This window comes from Spermophilus citellus (genome assembly GCF_964194105.1).
Source record: "Spermophilus citellus genome assembly, chromosome: 3".
NCBI classification, from domain to species: Eukaryota; Metazoa; Chordata; class Mammalia; order Rodentia; family Sciuridae; genus Spermophilus; species Spermophilus citellus.
Window position 1 is genome coordinate 89,215,438 of NC_138184.1, and position 22,223 is coordinate 89,237,660.

Sequence of the window (22,223 nt, forward strand, 5' to 3'; positions counted from 1 at the left end):
GTCCAGCTGAGACTTTAATTGCCAGCTGCTCAGGTGGTCAGAACTGATGTCCCCTGCTCCAAAACCCCTATGCAAACAAAACACTCCTATCAGGCAGGAGTTGCAGGGGCCTAGAATTCAAGGCCGAGGGTAAAGGCTGTACCTGTCTTTAGATAGATATACAATATTCTCACCAAAATTTAAACGACTGTTCCTTCTAGGTGGTGAAATTGCTTGTGACCTTGCATTTGTTCTTTGTACCATTCAGTATTGTTTGAATTTTCTTTAATGTGAGCATGTAATCTTTTTTTTTCAAAAATCAGTAAGATTAAAAAAGGCTTAAAAAGAGATTAATGTGGGGCTGGGGATGTGGCTCAAGTGGTAGCGCGCTCGCCTGGCATGCGTGCAGCCCGGGTTCGATCCTCAGCACCATATACCAACAAAGATGTTGTGTCCGCCGATAACTAAAAAATAAATATTAAAAACTCTCTCTCTCTCTCTCTCTCTCTCTCTCTCTCTCCCTCCTCTATCACTCTCTCTTTAAAAAAAAAAGTGGCTTCTATACTTTAAAAAAAAAAAGAGATTAATGTTAAAACAGAATCTTTGCAGCCTTTGGGCAGAGAGGGAAGCAATAAAACACATAAGGAAAGACCAGTAGCTGTGACTACACAAACTTATGAACTACCTATTCAAACACATGCTATAATACACAAAAGATAATCAAAAGCCTCGTGGAGGGGCTAGGGATATAGCTCAGTGGTAAGGCAGTTGCCTAGCATGCAAAAGGCCCTACGTTAATCCTCAGCACTGCAAAAAACAATAGAACACACAAAATCAAACCAAAGCAAAAGACCTAGAAGAATCATCTTTAAGAACTTCATGAACTGGGGCACGGTGGTACAACCGGTAATCCCAGCAGCTTGGGAGCCTGAGGCAGGAGGATCATGATTTCAAAGCCAGCCTCAGTAACTTAGGCTCCAAAAAACTCAGTGAGACCTGTCTCTAATAAAATATTAAAAAAACAAAACAAAAAAAAAAAAACCAAAAAAACAAAGCAGAAGAAAATCATGAACTGTAAATATCGCTAATGTAAAATATTACAATGTAAAATAGCAAAAAGAAAGCAGTCAGCATTTCAGTGGATATTGAAAAGCTAAGTACAATTTTAGTCCTCTTACCTGTAATGTACCAAAGCCAGTATCCTGGTTTTGATATTGTCCTGCAACTATATAAGATATTACCCTTGACTGAAAGGTACCTGGAACTCTTTGTTCCATTTTTGTGACTTGCTGTGAGTCTATACTTGTTTCAAAATAAAAAGTTATATTTTTAAAATACAAAGAACATGAACAGACAACTCATAAAATAAATAAAAGTTTCAACTAATGCATAGATCTTTTTTTCTTTTTTCTTCTCCTATGGTTTGAACCAGGGCCTCATGCATGCTAGGCAGCCACTCTGGCACTGAGCTACATGTCCAGCCCTTTTTATTTTTTTGAAACAGGGTCTCAGTGAGTTGATGAGACTGGCTTTGAACTTGTGATCCTCCTGTGTGTATCACCATGCCCAGCATATTTTTTTTTTTTTAAAGAGAGTGAGACAGGGAGAGAGAGAGAGAGAGAGAGAATTTTAATATTTATTTATTTATTTTTTAGTTTTCAGCGGACACAACATCTTTGTATGTGGTGCTGAGGATTGAACCCGGGCAGCTCGCATGCGAGGCCAGCGCGCTACCACTTGAGCCACATCCCCAGCCCAGCATATTTTTTTAATTATTAAATCTCACTAACAAATGACACAAAATGAAATGAGATACCACCTTTTTTTCAGTTGCAACTTGTTCCTAGAGGAAGGAGATCACCTGGATTTCTAGATTTGAGTTTACTTTCCTGGCAAATGAGCTTTTATCTATCTATCTATCTATCTATCTATCTATCTATCTATTTTGGCGGTGGGGAGCCCAGGGCTTAGTGTATGCTGAGCACATATTCTATTACTGAGCTATACCTCAGTGCACACAAACATTTGAACATGGCTCTAAGTGGTGCTCTGCCCTGTGAGTCCATTTATGGCCAGAATGTGACACTTTAAAACCCAGGGACATGCCCCACAATGACTAGTGTTTCCTCTGTGTTGAGCCCAGGGCCTCACACCTACTTGTAACCCGCTCACTGCTCTTGTGCGTGGGTATTTTGCAACTACAAAAGTGGACTCAGGAAGCTAATGAGACTTGTCCATAAATAGAACCACTCTCCTTTCTTTCTTTGCTTAGAAGTGGTGTAAGTCTGGTGGTGTGTCTGTCTGCAAATGGAAGGCAAGACCACAGATCACTTGAGGTCACAGTCAAGGTAAAGGAGAGGTCAGCGTTGTAGCCAGGTGGAATTCCCACACACTCTTGTTGTGGCTCACCTTGCTGTAGGACAGAACTGGAACAGGACTTGCAGCCTGTGTTCTGCCTTGCTGCTACAGCCCTTAGAGGCTGTTCCTCTGCAGGACTTTCTTTTGAATGTAAAACAAACCAGGTAACCGACATAAAGGATGAATTTCAGGTGCAGGAGAGGTACCCATGCTCAGGCATGGGAGCAGGCCCCAAACCCCCTGGGCTCCTCTGAAGGAGCCCTCCTCTGAGTGGCAGCTTCAAATTGCCAGGGCGATTCCTGCATGTATATTGCCCTCCTCCTGCCCTGCACTTGCTGTGGCTGCTCACCATGTTCCAACTCCTCAATGAACCTTTGTCCCTCTACAGCCTGTTAGTTTTGGCTCTTATAGCCTGTGGGACCAGGCCCAGAACCCAGGACAATCCAACAGAGACTGTTCTTTAGAAGAAGAAGAATTGGAGTCTTGGAGGAGAGATGAGGCTGAGCATTGTTCCTCCACTCACTCATTAAAGACATCCGCTTAATAACCATTATCCTATCTGGTCTGGTACACAGAACTGTCTCATTCACAAGTCCATGTCTGTCTGTGTGGTTAATTGCCTTTCCAAAGCTCCCAATTAACTGGAGCTTTTTATGTTCCTGAACTGTGTCTGATCTTTTTTTTTTTTTTTTTTTTTTTTGCTTATTTAGGGAAAATATATATATATATATTCCTGTGTTACATTTGAACAGTACAAAAACAAAACAAAACAAAAGTAAACAGTGAAAACTTCCCACCAGGCCCCATAACTGTCCAATTCGTTTCTCTAAAGGGGATTGCAGTTATCAATCACTGTTTACCTCTTTCTTGTGTGTCCTTCCAGAGATTGGCTGGCTGTCTATTCTCCTCACTCCCCTTCTTCCTCCCTTCCTTTCTTCTTGTTTGTCTGTGTATATTATATACCCCCCTGTTAAAAATACAGATGGGGCTGGGGGTATAGTTCAGTGGTAAAGTGCATGCTTAGCATATGTGAGGCCCTCAATTTGATTCCCAAATCAAAAACAAACAAAATTAATAATGCCTCTTATAGATTGGTCCTATATATTAGCACATAAAAGTGCTTTTTAATGATCCCGTAGTGTTCCACTATATGGATATACCAGTGTTTGAACCGATCCCCTCTGATGAACATCTAGTTTGTTTCCAGCCTTCTGCTACTGCAGACAGTGCTGGGGTTTAGTGTCCCTCTGTTTGTGTATTCGTGCCTGTGTGCAATTGGATCTATAGAATCAATTTCTACAACTTGAATTGTGGGTCAAAAGGATGTGCATTCAAAATGTTGATAAGCAGTTGTCAGCTTGCTCCCAGCGAGGCTCACAATTGTTTTTGCCCATCATTATGTCCCCATTGCCAGCTCAATGATGAGACCTCTCTCCCCTCCCAGTGTTCTGAACCATTTGGAAAATATGACAAAGCAATTAGTTTTTGGCAACATTGTTCGTGGTAGCCCAAAAGTAGAAACATCCCAGCTGTCTGTCTGTCCATAGAGGAACAGAGGAATAGAATGTGGACTAGAGGAATAGAAAGTAGATTCATCCCTTATGTGGGTTACCTGGTTGGTTGGTTTGTTTTACATTCTAAAGAAAGTCCTGCAGAGGAACAGCCCACAGTGGAATAAGATTCAGCCTTAAAAAGGAATGAAGTTCTGAACCTGCTACAACATGGGTGAGGCTTGAAAATATGTAGAGCTGGGCATGTGGCCCAGTGGTAGAGTGCTTGTGTAGTATTTGTGAGGCCCTGGGTTCACTGCCCAGCACCACAATAAAATGTAGAAAAAGGAAATAAAAGAAAATATTATGCTAAAATAAAGAAGCCAGACACAAAGAGCCACATATTGTATGATTCCATTTATATAAATTGTCCAAGAGCTAATGCAGGACTAACAGGTGACAAAAAAAAGTTTGGAGCCAGGCGCCGTGGTGCATGCCTGTAATCCTAGCTATTCGGGAGGCTGAGACAGGAGAATCGCGAGCTCAAAGCCCATCTCAGCAATTTAGTGAGGCCCTAAGCAGCTCAATGAGACCCTGTCTCTAAATAAAATACAAAATAGGGTTGGGGATGTGGCTCAGGGGTGGAGCGTCCCTGTGTTCAATCCCCAGTACCAAAACAAACAAACAAAACCAAACAAACCAAAAAAAAAAGTTGGGGAACTAGGTAACGGTGATGATTGTGCAACATTTTGAATGTACTTAGTGGCACTAAATCATATACTTTAAAATGGCTAAAATGGTAGATTTTATGTTACATGTGATTTATCATGATAAAAATAAAAAGTACCATCAGATGATGGCTAAAATGTTACCATATTGTTGATGAGCTGAAGATGAGCTTGTGAATTAACCCCAGACTGACTTCCTCCCTCCGTATCCTCCCTCCAGAGCAGAGCATGGTGAATATGGGCAGCTGCCTCCCAAAAGAAGAGGGGAATGGCCTGCCACCTCTACCGGTCCCTCATCTGCTCTTACACTGACACCCTCTCCACCTGTCTGTGAGGAAGTAAGGAGGCAGGGCTGGGGATGCTTTGCTATTGGCCAACCCACCAAGCAGCATCAGGAACGATGGGGGACATATTGCCCCATAACATATATGATGGCATAAACAAATGAACAGACCCTAAGACCTCTGCCTTCTTCCTATTGGAGAAGGTTTGACCAGGAGTTAGGTTCCAATCCTGCCTGAGACCAACAGAATCCCAAATCTGTGGCCTGCTGTTGCCCTCCCTCACTTTGCTGCCCTCCCCTGTTTTCCTACTTGTCTAGCTTGGCCTGTGCAAGCCTTGCAGTTTAATTTCCTTTCATTCCAAAATAGTCTTTTGCCAGACCTCTGAAGAATTTATGGTTTGTTCACTCGGTCCAACAAAGTTTTGAGAGGGATCTTTGTTGTCCTGTGAAGTTCCTGTTTCATGTCCAGAACCTGCCTTCTAAGAAGGGTGGCCAGGCTGGGTGGTATGAAAACTTCTCTTCATGGAAACACTTAGTGTTCATTTAAAAACTGGATGTAAAGGCATTTCCTTGTACCAGACACTATGCTGGCAGCCCCAAGATGAGCTGGACCTAGACAGTGGCCTTCCTATATGGTGGGCAGGGAGGCTTAGTGGATGGTAAGTCCCAATGGGATCATTGTTCTGACATAAGGAGGGGCAAAGTTAGGAGGCAAAGGCTGGCAGAGGACGTCAAGGTATTTGGCAGAAAACTAGTGGTCTCAGAAAATTTCATCAGTGGTCCTGGTTATGCTTTGAAGAAGAAATACATTTGGACCAAGAAGCGTATTTCCATCACATCTGGAAGATGAGTTTTGCTGTGGCAGTGTAGGGGCGGAGTCCGAACTAGAGAGACTTTCTGGAAACACTGCTCATGGCTCTGCCAGGGAACAGCTGCCTTTTCCCATGAAACTAGAAGCTTCTCTAAAAGGCTCCACAAGGGAGCCCCAGCAAGCGAAAAGGCAGCTATTCCCTGGTACAACAAACAATGCACCTGAGCATCTTATAGGCCAAGGAGCCCATCAGGAAGGTGACTTAGAGAGGCCTACGCCAGCATTTCCTAATATAATTTGTCTATTGTCATTTTGTAACATCATTTGTCTTGGTAACCCTTGATATCATAGAGCAATGTGTGTTGCATCTTCAGATCTTTATTTGGACTTGCTGTGGTGGGCAGGGAACTCTGTACCTTAAGTTTTGCCTTTGCATTTGGGCCCGTTTCTTTGTGTCTGTGGAGCGCCACCTATTGGCTATGAGGATAATATAGGAACCTGTACTGATGGAAGTTCTGAAATCCTGCATCTTCCTGCTGAAATGGACTGTACTTGACCTAAACATCAAGGAGAAGGGAAACATTTCATCAAGCAGGGAGGAATAAGTGAAGAATCCCCAAACTCATCCCTGTCAGGGGGAGCACGTGGAGCACCACCAACCCAGTGGGAGAATCCAGAAAGCTCTCTGGAAGAAGCAGCATTTAAGCTAAGGCCGAGGAAAGGAGGGGAGGCCCACACTACTCCTTCTGCCTGCCACTGGTCAGGGCAGTGAAGCCCTCAGTGGCCGTCCAGACAAGGCTGGAGGCAGAGCCTACAAGAAGCTAATAGCTCCCTCCCACCATGAAAAGACAATCCTCTTTCCCTCCAGTGCGAGGTTGAATTTCTTTACCATCTCACTCCTGTTGTGCCTTGTTGAAGGTGCTAGATAAGCAAAGCTAGAGTTGGATTTTGTTTGTTTGTTTGTTTTCTTTCAGTGCTGGGAATTGAACCCAGGGACACTTAACCACTGAACTACATTTCCAGTCCTTTTCATTTATTTACTTTTGTGACAGGGTCTCACTGGTTTGCTCAGCCTGGCCTTGAACTGGTGATCCTCCTGCCTCAGCCTCCCAAGTTGCCGGGATTGTAGTTGTGTGTCAGTACTCCAATTAGGTTTATATTAGCAGGTGATTAATTTGGAGACCACATCAGGGTACCAGCAGCTCCCCAGTCTGTGTGGGTACTCTGCAGCCATTTCTGGGAGGCCAGTGTTTGGTCAGATTCTGGTCCTACTGAGGATGTAGAGTAGCCTTAAAATTCTTACTTCAGAAAGAGGAAGGGGTGTCAATTATAGGGAAAGGTTGTTTTGTTTTGTTTGTTAAAGAGTGAAAGAAGTGGGATTTATTCAAGTGTGAAGAATAAAAATAGAGCTGGCAGGGGCAAGAGGGGACCCAATAGGGGTTGCCAGGGTTTTGTTTTTTTTTTCCTTAAGGAAATAAAGAGACAAGGACAGTGTTATTTTCTTTTGTTTTCTAGAATCACCTCCCTGGCCATATCTTCAGTTGCTAGAGAACCTCGCACAGGAGGGAAAGAAGATTGTCCTTTTCATGGTGGGAGGGAGCTATTAGCTTCTTGTAGGCTCTGTTTCCAGCCTTGTCCGGACAGCCACTGGGGGCTTCACTGCCCTGACCAGTGGCAGGCAGAAGGAGCAGTGTGGGCCTCCCCTCCTTTCCTCGGCCTTAGCTTAAATGCTGCTTCTTCCAGAGAGCTTTCTGGATTCTCCCACTGGGTTGGTGGTGCTCCACGTGCTCGCCCAGTCTTTGCTTATCCTTCACACTCAGCACACAGGCCCGGGAGAGCAGGGCCCCTGCTGCCCTGCCCGTGCCCTTCCTTGATTCTCAGCACTTCACCACACAGAGTAGGTGCTTGATACTTATTGAGTAAATGGGAAGCACTGAAGAAGGAATGCTTGGCCCCACAGCTTTGGGGGCTCACATGCACCACAGGGCTGACCTTCCTGTGTCTCTGCTGGGATTGAGGGTGCGCACAAGGCACCTCCCTCTTCCGCCTGTGCAGGAGCTGCAGCCACCTGGCAGTGTGGCAAACACCTCAAGTCAGGAGATGTTAAAAAGATAGCTTTCAGGACTAACTAAAATCTGATTCTCGAGATGGTTACTCATAGTTTTTTTTTTATATTTTGCTTTAGGGTTTAACAGATATGGGGTGAGGAGAGGAGAGAGAATCTATATGTGTAAACACATGCCCATTCTTATTCAATCCTTAGTGAAATACTCTGGAGGAGGGGCATTTTATTTTGATTCTACCAGGGAAAGGCTGTGCCAGAACAGATGGGTGCCTGCTTAGCTGGGGTATGCTGTGCAGCAGAGGCTCTGAACCCCAGAGGTGTGGTGACAGGTCAATCACATGGAGATGAGCCAGGTGGACTGGAAAGCAAAAGAAGCACCAAAGGTTTTGACTCTTCTGAGGTTCCTGACCTTTTGGGCAGAAGCTGCTGTTACTCGTATGTCCCCTACATGCAAAGAATGTTTCTATGACATGTTCTCTGTGGGGTGAGTTTTCTGGCCAACATAATCCAAAGCTTGGGCTCCTTGATGGCTTGGGTGGGAAGGTAGAGCATCCTGGGTTCAATTCAACACATAAACCAAAGAATGTTTATTATTTAAGTACCTCCTTTGGACACTCCAGCAGCTGCCTGATTGCCGACACACCTCTGCCCCTCAGAGGGCCTTTCTGAATGGGTTTGGAGAAGAGACAAGGCTGTGGCCTATGACCAGATGGATCACTCCAAACCCCCTTTGATACAGACCAAAAATAATACCTTGCCCATGTTAAGCCATCCGAAAAAGGGACCCCTCTGCCAGTTGTTCAGAATGGCCCCTGGCAGGACACTTGGAAAACTGAATTTCTTGAAAGCCTGCACCTCCAGGGAGCTCTCTGCCGGCTGTTAGCTTGGTTTGCAAGTACCCATAACCTGTTCCAGGAAAAATTACTAAGTAAGCCCATCCTGGTGGCAAGAGAGATGCAGTCACGTGTGTATACACCTGTGCTCAGACATCTCTGCATCAGGTGTTGGTGTTGTCCCAGAGGCTGACTAAAGCCAAGAAGAGAGGCCAGGCCAGCCCAGAAGGGTGGCATTGGAACAGCTTCTGGAAGGCAGAGCAGGGGCTGGGCAGAGGGAGTTCCTTCCTTCATGAGTGAGGACCCAGTGTCAGGGACTCTGAACAGGAGGAACTCCCAGTCATCGAGGCCCATAGGACATTTATATGCCTGGATTGCCCGTACCACCCCTAATTGTTAAAGAGTCTACCTTCCAATTCTTCCTGGAGTATGTGAAGGGCACTTGCAGACCAGGCTAACAGCAGGCAAGGAATGCTGCTGAAGGCATGGCCCTCTTGGACAGTTCAGGTTCCCAAGTGTTGTGCCAGGAGCCACCTCCAAGCAATGCAGAGAGGTCCCCTTCTCATAAGGCTTGAGAAGGGCAAGTGAAGACCAGGGAAAAGGAGCCTAGTTTTCATTCAGTGGTCAACAGATTTCTTTTTGGTATTTAATTCAGAAAATGTTACAGATAGATAAAAGTAACCCAAAGAGTTAAGTGAACTTCATAGTATCAACTGTTGCAGTATTTATGCCCTCCATGCCTGACACTTTTGCCATCACGCCCCACTCCTACCCCATATGCTGTGAAAAAATCCTGAAGTATAACATGTGTTCTGTCAAGCCTACCCTGTGGCTGGTAATGAATCCATTGAGAGTTCTGGGGTTACCGAATGACAGGGCAGCATGGATTAATTTCACTTCATTTTCCAAGAAACTACTGAGTCTCCCCGCTTTGTCTCTCTTTCAGTGGGAAGTTGGTGTCTCCAAAGTGGAAGAATTTCAAGGGCCTGAAGCTCCAGTGGAGAGACAAGATCCGGCTCAACAACGCCATCTGGCGGGCCTGGTACATGCAGTGTGAGTGCCTGGGTATGGGGCTGAGGGCCTCCAGTTATCTGGCATCAGATCTCTACCCACTGGAGACCTGAGCAACTTGGGACCCAGAGCTTGGAGGCATCATGTTCTGATAGGAGAGTTTCTCAAGCAGTTTGTGGAGATGGGAAGACCAAGCCAAATCCCAGGGACCTGGATACTCAGCTGTGTCCAGGCATAGTTGGCTGACAGAGCATAGAGTCTGGAGGGACAGATGTGTGAGACCACTGCTCACAGTGTAGTGTGCTCAGTAGCATGCTAGACGCTTGTGCCCAGAGGAAGAGGAAGGGGTTCTCTTTAGGGGAGTCAGGAGTGAAGTCAAGAGGTGACATTTGAGGAGCTGGAAAGTAGTTCTTGTTTTCAGCAGGTCTGAAAAAATGCAGGCAGGGCTGGGTTATAGCTCAGTTGGTAGCGTGCTTGCCTCACATGCACAAGGCCCTGGGTACCACACACACACACACACACACACACACACACACAAAGTCTGAAATAATGCAGGTAGCTGGGCATTATAATATATAATATATATAATACATAATCCCAGCAACTCAGGAAGCCAAGGCAGGAGGATCACAAGTTTGAGTTTAGTCTGGCAACTTAGTGAGACCCTGTCTCAAAATTTAAAAAAATAAATAAAAAGAACCATGCTGTAGCTCAGAGGTAGAGGACCCCTGGGTGAACCCCAGTACACACACATAGTTTTTTTATAAGTTGCAGGCACAGCTGTGTCCTGTTCCCAGGAGCTTGGATGCCACAGGACCCGGTGACTCGAGTTGAGTGGTTGAAACATTGCTAGCGCAGGCTGTACCCCTCTCCATGAGCCAATTCCCTCTCTTGCTCACACATTATTGTCAGATTCTTTGCCTTTCACCTGGATGGCTTCCAGGGGAAAAAGAAGGAAGGAACACTCTAGAGGATCTCATCTTGAGGGAAGAGTGTGGATGGGTAGGACAGGATTCCTTCAGGGTTCTTGGTGCAATGACAATGTCTCATCTCTCTTTTCAGATTTGGAGAAGCGCAAGAATCCCGTGTGCCACTTTGTCACCCCACTGGATGGCTCTGTTGATGTAGACGAGCACCGCCGACCAGAGGTACTTGGCAATCCATCATGATGGGCTGAGAAAGGAAACTGCTTTTGCTTCCCGGGATAGACTTGCTGAGGGCTGAGTTCTGCGGGGGAGACTGGGTGGGAGAAGCAGGGTCCCATGTTGTAACAGCAGTCAGTATGAACTTAAGAAGGCACAGGTGGCCTCCAACACCCTCCAACCCACAGAGATTCCCTCTTCAGGCCAACCTGGTGGAGACTCATCCTCTCCTCTTGTGTAAGTGGGTCTTTCTTCTGGAAGTTATCAAGAGAGAAGCCTGCCTCCTTACAGAACAGATGTCATTACTCCTACAGGGACCTGAGATCGCTAGATACTGAGAGCAACAAGAAAGAGCACCCTTTTAAAAAGCTGGTTGCACAGCAGTATTTTTAGTATATTTATGTTAATTTAAAAGTGTGCACTTGTGATTATATGTGCAAATGACATGTCTAGAAGGATATAGAGATTCATTAATTTCTTATTTATTCATTTATTTATTTATTTTGCTGCTGGGGATGGAACCCAGGGCCTCATGCATGCCAGGCAAGTGCTCTATCACTGAGCTGCATCCCCAGCCCTAGAAACCTTTTAATAGAGGGTCCCTTTGGGAAATGAAATTAGAATGGGTGCCAGACAATGAAGGCCGACTCTGTTTTCACTTTTTTCTTTTTATCTAAGAATGCCTTTCTATTATGATAAAAGAGTAACCTAATGAAGTAGTACTGAAACTCTCAGGTATAATCTGCTGTTCAACATCATATGATTTCCTTAGGTATGATGGAAATATTGAAATTGTTTTTAGCTGGGCACCGTGGTGTATGCCTGTAATCCCAGCAATTCAGGAGGTTGAGATAGGAGGATTACTAAATTCAAAGCCAGCCTCAGTAACTTAGCAAAGTCCTAAGCAACTTTGTGAAACCTTGTCTCAAAAATAAATCAATAAATACATAAATAAAGTAAATAAAAAATTTTTAAAAAAGATTCTGTTTTTTAAAAAGTGATCCTTAGGCTGGAGTTGTGGCTCAGTGGTAGAGCACTTGCCTAGCATGTGTAAGGCATTGGGTTTGATTCTCGGCACCACATATAAATAAGTAAATAGAATAAAGGTTCATCAACAACTAATAAAAAATTTTTTAAAAAATGATTCTTCACTGTTACTGACACAAACCGTGAAGGTTTGCAGGTGAGGGGAAATGAACTTGAAGCCTGAAGGCTGGGCCTGCATTGGGCAGAGTAGGTTCTATCCTGAGTCTCCAGGGCCACCAGGGAAGGCATGTATCCTGCTGCAGTGGAAGGGTGGATTTGGTGCTCTTGTGGTACCTGGTCCACCTGAAACCTGTGTGATCACCTGCTCATTTTCACCCTTTGAGAGTGCAGCAGAGGCTACTGGAAAAGATATTATATGGGCTGCCCATGAGGTTCTGGAAGACTCCATGCTGGGAAAGAGTGACTCTGCTTTCTCCTGTGCCCCAGTGTGGATCCTTAGGACCCAAACCAGGATTCCCCTTAGATGTTTTAGGTCTTGAAATGAAAATGTGTCTTTAGCCAGAGGGCCAGAAGAAATGCAGCATGCTCTGCGAGTGAAGTCACAGCCTCGCAGTGATGAGGTTCCCGGAGCTGGGTCGTCCGAGGCCCACTCTGAGTAGTGGATACTTTGGTGTTCACGGCTGAGTTTTGCTGATCATCTAAGACCGCTCTTTTCAATGTGGCCTCTCTATTACAGGCCATCACCACAGAGGGGAAGTACTGGAAAAGTCGCATTGAGTTTGTGATCAGGGAATACCACAAGTGGAGGACCTACTTCAAGAAAAGGGTATATAAAAATGAATGAATGAATGAATGAATGAATGAATGAATGAATGAAAAGGGTGTTGTGTCACATTTGTCGCAACTAAAACACTCAGGGTCACTCCAGGGGAACTGGACTGCACAAAATAACCACACAAGAGACAGAAATATTTTTTTCTTTGGGAGGGTTCTGTGACGGCTCCTTTGACTTTAAGGGTTCGCAGAAAGAGAGGGCGCGTGCTGACCCCTTTTATTGAGGAGAAGCCATTCAAGTGAGGCCAGCGGTCAGGGTTCAGGGGGCTGAGTCTAGCTTCATGATGTCTGCTGTCAGCAGGTTGACTGCCATCTAGGAAGGCCACAACCAAAGGCAGAGCAAGAAAAGGGGACACACAAAGGGCATTTCCATGGAACATTCTATCCTAAACAGGGCAAAAGGGTAATATCACAAAGGAACAGGTGAGCATAGCCTGACCCATGGGGCTGCAGGGAGGCACGCCTATGCATGAAGACACATTCTGCTACTTCAAGGATTGGGGCAGCCTTAGAGGGCCACTATGAATGTGGCCAGATCACTACGAAAGTGACCGACAGAGCCTCTATCAATCACGGGAAGGAAAATGCTGGTTACTCAGAGCGACAACCCCCCATAGTGTTGGAATGGGGCTCCCCCAAAGAACATGCTCAGGAAGCCCCTGTAGAGGAGGGAAGGAACACAGCCCCCATTCAAAATACTGGCCTACGGCCCTGGGCTCCACACTGCTCCACCAGAAGCAGAGCATCAGGAAGGAAAGTGGGAAGCCAGCATTCACACCCTAAGTGGTGGCCTTCAGTTTCCTCAGCTCTGAACAGGGCTGTTTCTTCCACAGACCCTGGCTGGGAACCTCCTTTTTGACCAAATCCTGGGGATGGCAATAAGCAGGGTCCCTTTCCCTGCATGCCTCCTAGAGAGATGAGGCCCAGGTGCTTCCAGAGGGTTCACTCACATTGTGGGGAGATGAAGCTGGGTCCTCTTCCCTCCCAGGGCTCTTGGTGACCCCCTGGTCCCACTCCTTTTGTCCATAGCTCCAGCAACACAAGGATGAAGACCTCTCCAGCCTGGCCCAGGTGAGTGATTCTGTGAGCCCTGCCTGGGAGAGCTGTGGGACAGGGACTGCCTGAGGTGGAGACAGGTCCATCTCAGGACTTGCGGGTGACTGCGGAAGCAGCCATAAAGGACCCCCTGGGCAGGCTGGGAGGAGCTGCCCTCTACCTCCCGCCTCATCTTCACAGCACGGCTCTGTGGCGTGCTTCCCAGCACGGTGGGACTAAGGATTCTGAGTTCCACAGCTGCCCTTTGATGTTTCCTCCCCCTCTGTTGGTGGCAGGATGATGACATACTGTATTGGCATAAGCATGGGGATGACTGGAAGACCCCAGTGCCCATGGAGGAGGATCCCCTGCTGGACACGGACATGCTCATGTCAGAATTTAGCGACACCCTCTTCTCCACACTTTCATCACACCAGCCAGTGGCCTGGCCCAACCCACGAGAAATAGGTAACCCCAGCTCAGTCCTGGAAAGCTGGCTTCTCTGCCAGGCCTCTCAGGGTCATTTCTGAGCTGCTGCATGTCATCTGTCAAGGCTAGGCAGAGAGGAAGAGAAGGATCAGCCGACCTCCTTCACTTAGGGCCACATGCACTGAATGGGGTGGGGACTACAGATTGAGTCACACTGCAGCAGCTGTCATTCCCTTGGCACCACTGTGAGAAAAAAGCAGGGGTGTGGTCTGAACCAATTTAATGTTTCTGATATTAAATGTTAGATATTATTTCTGATACTGTCCTGCTGTCCTCTTTAGTCAGGGACACATGCCAGTACTGAGATCTACATGTCAGGGCCATGGAAGCACTTCTGGACCTGACTTCCCAACTGGAGGCCTCCTGTCTTCCAGTGAACCCAGAGAAGACTGAAACTCAGAACTGGGAGAGGGAGTGGAGGGTTGGCATCTGCTCAGCTATTTGCGGCTTCCTGGGAGTGTCCCATTCCCTGATACTCCATTTACCCATCTAGTAAAAACTCACTTTTCCCTGCCTTCTGAGTGTGGGAATGGCCACAAACCTCCAAGAATGTAGAAACCCCAGCCAGCTGCCCACAGTTCTCCTTGGAAGAATCTAGAATGTGAGCAGGGCCAAGAAAATCTATTCCAGGTCTTTTATATGTTCCCACACCCTGTCTGAGAAGGCAAAGTGATTCCTCTCTCCTAATTCTCCCTCCTAATTCTTGCAGCACATCTAGGAAATGCAGACATGATCCAGCCAGGGCTGATCCCTCTGCAACCCAACCTGGACTTCATGGATACCTTTGAACCTTTCCAGGGTGAGGACCCCAGGGCAGAGGGAGCACGGGCCTGGCTCTTCCTACCTGCCACAGAGCACATTGGTGCTTCCCTTTCAGAAAGAGAATGGTTAGAGTGGACATGGTGGAAGACTTAGGATTTTTCAAAAACTAAACTTTTATTTTGTAGTAACTGCAAAGCTTGGAAAATTTTTCTGGGCCATTGCTCTCTCGAAGGAAGTTGACATTCTCAGAAGGCATTATCACCAGTTTGGAGCCTGACTGTGAGCAGTTCTCCCTCTAAGCAGCAGAGGGCACTGATAACACAGCCACCTCCCAACAAAGCTTCCTGCAGTTAGATCAGGTCCTTGAGCTGCTGTCATCACTGAAATGCCTGCCTGGCCTCAGGAGTTTTCAGTCAGCAGTGGTGGCTCTAGACAGGCACCTCTTTCTACAGAAGAAGTCATCTCTGGGGGGTGGGGTACTCTGTGGTCATGGCAGCCCTGAGGTAGGGTGGGGTTCAGCCCTGTTTGTTTGGGTCTTTCTTCTAAGAAACGGTGGGCACCCAGAGCTCAAACACCCCTGCCGGCTTGTTCTTTTTTAGACCTCTTCTCTTCCAGTCGCTCCATTTTTGGCTCCTTGCTGCCTACACCTGCCTCAGCATCTGTACCAGATCCCAACAGCCCTCCTGCTCAGGTAGAGGATATTGGGGAAGTGGCAGGGGGTAGCAGGCATGAGGCTGTCATCATAGTTTGCAGTAGAGCTAGGTCAATGACCTAACCATGCAATCACAAGCAAAGTGGTAGGTGATGCTAGATGCGGTGCTGAACACAGGGATCGGGTAAAGAAATCCCAGAGTCCTCTTCAGAAGCATTCTTACACACCACAGGTGTTCTCCCCCGAGGATCCTCATGACTTATGTGTGGCCAGTTCTGTTCTGAACAGTTGAGATAGGATTAGCTAGAGAAAATGAAAACACGGATCACTAATAAAAATAGTTCTGTGTACTTTTTTCACTTGTTTTACTTAGTAATCAACAAAAGTTGGTTACCAGGTGCTGAGGCTACAGAACTGAACAAGCTGCCCTGGGAGAATCCTCTCTGGCTGGTGCCTGTATCCAGTTAGCTACTGGTAACCTGGCACCATCTCCCTCCACCTGAATTGGGGAAGAATTTCTTCTATAGAGACCGAGGTCTCCACAGTTGATTCCTCATAGCTTTTCCCACTTAGGAAGATGTGGCCTGCCTAGAAATTGACATCTGAAGCTGTCCTGGGGGAACCCCTGAGCAGCTGCAGTCCGGGCCAACTCTGCTGTGTAATAGAAGATGACAGAAACTGTAGGGAGACCCTTACTGGACTCCAGAAACCAGATATTCCCAGGCTGCTGTCCAGCTGTGTGGAGGCCGCTGCTTTGTCTGAACTGTGTTATCATTCAGCTCCTCATGGAAATAAGACTCCTGTCAACGCCCTGGGGACACCGATCTATTTTCCTAGCGCAGCAGCAGAGAGATAGCATTTCAGTCCCTCCGTCCCAGTGTCTGAAGTTGGGCTTTGTAGTACGAAAAACACTAAAGGGCGAAGGTGGACGTCTGATCCACGTTGGCCCTTCACTTCTCTTCCTTTCTCAGGGGAGCGTCCTGCAGACCTCTGCTCTGCCCACTGTGAGCCTTCCCGACAGCCTCATCGTACACTCTGCTGCTCCCTCCCTTGACCCCACAGGTGGGCAGGGCTGTGAGCGTGCTTCTCAGACTGAGGACCCGTTTACCCAGTCCCCGGACTTTGGTCCCTCCGAGCCTCCCCCAAGCATCCCTCAGCCCTTCCTCCCCATCTTTACCATGCCCTTACTTTCCCCCAGCCCTGCCCCAGCCCCTGTTCCACCTGCATTACCTTTAGTTTCCTCTCCTGTCCCTGCCCTGAACCCCCCAACGCCACCTGCCTTTCTGCAGAAGTTTGCTGAAGTCAGCAAGTCGCCCCCTGTCATCACCCACACGGCTTCCGCCACCCTCACCCACACAGCCTGCACCACCACCTTCAGCCAGAGCCAGGGCCTTGTGATCACAGCCCGCCACCCAACCCCTTCCCCCTCCCCCTGTGGCCTGGCACTGTCCCCTGCCCCCCGGCCACCTGCTGTTGGGCCTCCCCAACCTCGTTTAACTTTTGTACACCCCAAACCTGTATCCTTCACTGGAGGGAGGCCCAAGCAGTCCCCCAAAATAGTGCCTGCTTCCAAACCCGAGCCCAGGTCCTTGGTGTTGAAGAACGCTCGCCTGGCCCCAGGTGAGTCAGGGGAGTGTACCTGCATGGGATCTCCAGGGAGGGGTGTCCCCCTGTCCCAGAGGCTGTCAAGCTTGAGGCCATCCCCTTCACACATACACATTTAAACAAAGTAGAAGTGTCATGGGTAATGCATGTGCATGATCTATTCCATCTTCTATTTTATGTCCTTTTTTGAAGTTAGTATCAGCCCACAGTTTGAAAACACATGGTCTGGGCCTGGGCCTCTACTCAGAGGTAGAGCGCTTGCCTAGGCACTGGATCCAATCCTCAGCACCACATAAAAATAAATAAGATAAAGATATTGTGTTCATTTACAACTAAAATTATAAAACACACACACACACACACACACACACACACGGTTCCAGGCATCTCTTTCAAGGGTCTATAATGTGTCTTCTTCAAGAAGCTGCAAAAACAACTTAGATGCCCTGGTGGTCTTGTCTCTCCCTTGTGGTGAGGGGCAAAGAGGGTGTATGTGTGTATTGTTGTGTGTGTGTGTGTGTGTGTGTGTGTGCCCGTGCACACACGCGCTTCTTGGGAGCTAGGCCACCTGCAGCTTGGGGGCTGGGTCTGTAATGGCAGGCCCAGGCCTTCCCTTCATCTTAGCCTTGTCCTGGCAGCTACCTTTCCAGGCCAGCCACAAGCAGTGATCATGACATCAGGCCCTCTGAAGAGAGAAGGAATCCTGGCATCTACTGTGTCCCAGTCCAGTGTGGTCATCGCACCTGCTTCCATCGCTAGGGTGAGGAGGGCCCCAGGCAGACCTCAGTGTCTGAATCACCCCAGGCAGCCTACATTTGAGTGGCTCTCATCCAGGGTAACCGGTCTGCTCTGCTGTGCATCAGCACTCGGTGACCATTCTCTCCCATGTCACCACAGGCTCCTGGAGTCACGGAGTTCCACAGTAGCGTCCTGGTGACAGACCTCAGCCATAGCACGAGCAGCCAGCCCACCCCTGTCTCCCGGCTCTTCTCTCCGAGCACAGTGCCAGACTCCCTGGTGAAGGGCGAGCAGACCCAACTGCATGGGGGCAGTCCCCAGGGCCCTGCCTCAGGGTCCAGTGAGTGTTCACACTACTTGAGTAGTTGGGACTTCACACAGAAACGAGCAGCTGCCCATGGGCCTCCAGGACTGGGACATGCTGGGTGGGCAGCAGGGTGACTGGGGCAGCACTCATGCGCAGGCCACCGGCACACTACAGCACAGGCAGCTGGTGTGCTTGGGCAGCAGCCACTGTCTTTTGTAAGGACAGGTTTTGAAAAAAATGGACTCTTCAGTCTAGAAAGATAAGGAGTTGAGAGAATTATGAGTCAAGTCCCTAAAGTAAGCTCGGAAAAGCCCAGGGCCACACAGCCCTGCTGGTGAGATGGAGGAACCTGGGGTTAGAGCCATGCTGTGGAGCCTGACCATAGTTTGGGGGAAATAATCCAGTAGAGAGGACGTGAACCTGGGACATCTGGTGCAGTAAAGTGGGGCAGGCCAAGAAGGCTGGAAAGGGACCCAAGAACTGTCTGCTTAAGAGACGGCAGTGACAAGAACCATGAGGTCACAGCGCTGCTCTACTTGTTCTATGTGGGTCCAAAGGTGGCAATGGGTTTTGATTAAAAATTTCAGGGAATGGGTAAGATAAAAATTTAAGAAAGCATACATGTAGAGTTTAAAGAACAGAAATAAGACAGATTCCAATGTGCTCCACACACAAGGTAAGAATGGGGACCTTACAAACCCTGTGGAAACCCCTGGCTGCCTGGAGGTAGCATTGTAGGGGGCTGGGTCAGCAGTCAGACCTCCCCTCTAATGGCTGCCACTCCCTGAGACCTGGGGCTGCAGAGCTCAGGCTGCGTTCCTGCCCCATATCTGACTTGCCTTTGCCGGGCCTTGCCTGGGCTAAGGGAAATACCCCTTTCAGTGTTGGCAAGGGTTTCTCCAGGTTTTACTCTGGGGCAACTATGAAAGGTTAAAAAACGGGCCTCTAGTCTCAGGAGTTGGAGGATCCCTGTGTCTGAGGGTTGCTAACCTTCCTTCATGATACTGAGTCCTCTCTCAGGCTCTTCCCTGAGAGCAGTTTCTGTTCTTCCTAGGTCGAGACTGCCCAAACTCAGGGAAGGCCTCTCCGTGTGCGTCAGAACAAAGCCCTAGTCCTCAGTCTCCCCAGAACAGCTGCTCAGGGAAATCTGCAGACACCAAAAACGTATTTGCATTAAAGGTATGACATGTCTCTCTTGGGTCTTGATTTCCTTGTCAGGATGAGGAGAGAAGGGAAACAATATTCAGGAACCTTGGGGCAGCTGTATCCATCTGGAAAAAAGAACCACTGGTTTGGCATTTGTCTGATGTCACACCCTCAGGCAGCCAGAAACATTGAGATCCAATCCGCCCCTCTGTTGCCCCCCCCTTCCCCTCAGCCAGCCCCGTGGCAATGAGGGCCTATCAGAAAGCTTTGTGTGGACCTTGAACCCAGGGATCAGCTTTGAATCCTCCAGCATGATAGGCAGCTTTGCCACCACCAGTTGAGGAAGGCCGCGGCAGCCAGAAGCACAGGGTTGGAGAGGAGAGGTGGCAGCTGTAGTCTACCCTGGCCCCTCATTGGATCCTTTTAGTTTTTTGTTGTCCCTCTCCTGTGTAGCTCTCTAGCCCTGGCCTATCATGTGCCCCAGGGTCCCAGTCTGCTTCCAGCCACTCAGTGTCAGGTTGGGCAATGAGGAGGGATGTGGTCCAAGGCCTGCTCTTGTCTTAGTGACCAGTTACTTCCCAGCAGCACCGGCATATCTCAGCTGAGCAGAAGAGGCGCTTCAACATCAAGATGGGCTTTGACACCCTCAACAGTTTAATCTCCAATAATTCCAAGCTGGTGAGTTGCCTGAGAGTGTCAGGTGGTGGTGACAGGATGGCTCTTCCCTGCGTGCCTTTGACACACCAAGTGCTGCCACCTGAGTCTCCTGCCTTCTGCAGACCAGCCATGCCATCACACTGCAGAAGACTGTGGAGTACATCACCAAGCTGCAGCAAGAGCGGAGCCAGATGCAAGAGGAGGCCCGGCGGCTGCGGGATGAGATCGAGGAGCTCAACACCACCATCATGTGAGGCTTGGGCTGGGTGCTCAGCCTCACATGTTCACGTGGCAGAGGGACCTTTTGTGGTTTTGCTGCTGACGGAGCCTCTCCTACAGCATTTAGGTTCTGGTCCTCTGCCCACAGGCCTGCGTTTGTGCCTGGCAGTGGCCCAGCAGCAGGCCGGCCCTGCCCACCTGGCCCAGAGTTCTCCTCTGCCGCCAGCTGCCTTCAGAGCTTCCCCTGATTCCTCCTGTTGTTTCAGCTCCTGCCAGCAGCTGCTCCCCGCCACAGGAGTCTCTGTCACCCGGCTTCAGTATGATCACATGAGAGACATGTTTGACGAGTACGTGAAAAGGCGGATCCTGCAGAATTGGAAGTTCTGGATTGTATCTTTGGGTGGTCTTTTTTGCTCTTCCCTCCTGTAGGCAACATACTAAAACAGTAGACGTGATGCTCAGTTCCCTTAGAGAGCTTTCTGCGTGGTTGTCATTGGCTCATCAAGATAGGCAGTGCTAGTTTCTGTCTCTGGGGAAAGAGGTCTGTTCTGGCCTGGCCTGTGTCCAGGGGAGAGCTTCCAGGGTGCTTTGCAGGAAAAGCCAGGCGGCCACGTGACCACTTCCGCTCTCTAGGTCTGTGAAGAATGCTGGAGCCACCAGCAGAGGCAGCAAGCGGGGAAGGAAAGGGGTCAAACAGCCTCGCAGCCTTTTTACTTTTCACTGACAGATGGAAACTGGGCTCACCTAGTTACAGTGGAAGAGCCAGGTGCAGTGCATTCCTGTAATCCCAGCATCTCAGGAGGCTGAGGCAAGAGGATCTCAAGTTCAAAGCCAGCCTCAGCAACTTAGACTCTTGTCTCCAAAAGGGGCTGGATTTGTGGCTCAGTTCTTAAGAAGAACCTCTGGGTTCAATCCTTGGTACCAAAAAAAAAAAAAAAAAAAAAGAAGAAGAAAAAAAAATTACAAGGGCAGGGGCTGGAGCTGGGGCTCAGTGGTAGAGGGCCTGCCTTGCACGTGTAAGGCTCTGGGTTCGATCCTCAGCACCACATACCATCTATAACTAAAAAAATAATAAATATTTACAGTGACAGAGCCTGGATTTGAAACCAGTCCCCTCAGATTCCTCTCAGTTTGTGTTCACCTGGCTTTGAATGTCCTGGGTACTAGGCCATGTCTTTGCCTTCCAGATGGCAGTATGGTTCTTACAGGGATAGCTTCTTCACCAGCTTCCGCTCTGCCTCCAAGTAGGCAGGGCCCTCGTGCGGCAGGTCAGCCATGATGTGGGGCCAGGGGCCTGGCATTTGGAGGAAACAAGCACATGGAATGCAAGGATCACAGCTGCAGCAGTCAGACAGGGCAGAGCCACCTGTGTGTACTTCCGTGGGTGGTTTTAAATGAAGAGATGGCAGACACTCGTCCGTATGACTCAGTTTGCTTTGCTGTCCTGTCTCCTGTCATTAGTGGAGCCAGGTGGCATCTGGAGTGAGAACCTGTCACAGGGCTAGGTGGGGGTGGACAGTGAAGTCCAGGAGACGTTGGTAGCCTGCTGTCACCGAGCACACCTAGGAGGGTGTGGCCCTGGTTCAGGAAGCAGCCAGGAGCTGCCCAGTGCGTGGGCACACAGAAGACATGCCCCCTCCAGACAGCTGCTCATCGGTCAGCTTTGGGCCTCCTGTGTTACATAAAAATCTGTTCATGACATTATTTCAGGACCTGTGTCCTCCCTGCCTTCTGCTCACTCCGTGGTCATAGTTAGAGCAAACTATCTGATCACACGGAGGACACAGCTTGCCTGGAGACAGGACTGCCTCTGTCTCTGATCAGCTCTCTGTAGTTGACACTTGCTAGTCCAGGGGAATCAGGAGGAAAGCCAGGCTGTCACTGGGTTTTGTCTTCCCTCAGTTGCCTGCTCTCTGGCCCTCCTGCACACTCCCTTCTCCTTAACCCACGCCCTGCAGTTTAGCATCATCATCAAGCCGCTGTTTGAGTCCTTCAAAGGGATGGTGTCCACTGGCAGCCTGGAGGAGCTGCACCAGACAACACTGTCCTGGCTGGACCAGCACTGCTCCCTGCCCATCCTCAGGCCGAGTGA

The 22,223-nt window shown here is 48.5% G+C and overlaps 1 protein-coding gene across 3 annotated transcripts in view; it reads left to right on the forward strand.

Moving 5' to 3' along the window:
- Positions 1-22,223, forward strand: part of MLXIP (MLX interacting protein) — a 57,394-nt gene that overhangs the window by 30,261 nt on the left and 4,910 nt on the right. For 2 of the 3 annotated variants that reach the window (XR_014021078.1, XM_081286237.1), the window contains exons 2-16: positions 9,494-9,600; positions 10,621-10,706; positions 12,424-12,513; positions 13,551-13,592; positions 13,853-14,024; positions 14,755-14,844; positions 15,407-15,498; positions 16,431-17,079; positions 17,703-17,824; positions 17,962-18,142; positions 19,164-19,288; positions 19,838-19,933; positions 20,035-20,162; positions 20,398-20,521; positions 22,090-22,219. Coding sequence is in view for 2 of the 3 variants with exons in the window: in XM_081286237.1 (XP_081142363.1) it covers positions 9,494-9,600; positions 10,621-10,706; positions 12,424-12,513; positions 13,551-13,592; positions 13,853-14,024; positions 14,755-14,844; positions 15,407-15,498; positions 16,431-17,079; positions 17,703-17,824; positions 17,962-18,142; positions 19,164-19,288; positions 19,838-19,933; positions 20,035-20,162; positions 20,398-20,521; positions 22,090-22,219 (2,234 nt within the window). In the remaining variant the exon portion in view is untranslated. The remainder of the gene's footprint in view (positions 1-9,493; positions 9,601-10,620; positions 10,707-12,423; positions 12,514-13,550; positions 13,593-13,852; positions 14,025-14,754; positions 14,845-15,406; positions 15,499-16,430; positions 17,080-17,702; positions 17,825-17,961; positions 18,143-19,163; positions 19,289-19,837; positions 19,934-20,034; positions 20,163-20,397; positions 20,522-22,089; positions 22,220-22,223) is intronic. The other variant, XM_081286238.1, reaches the window with a different exon arrangement.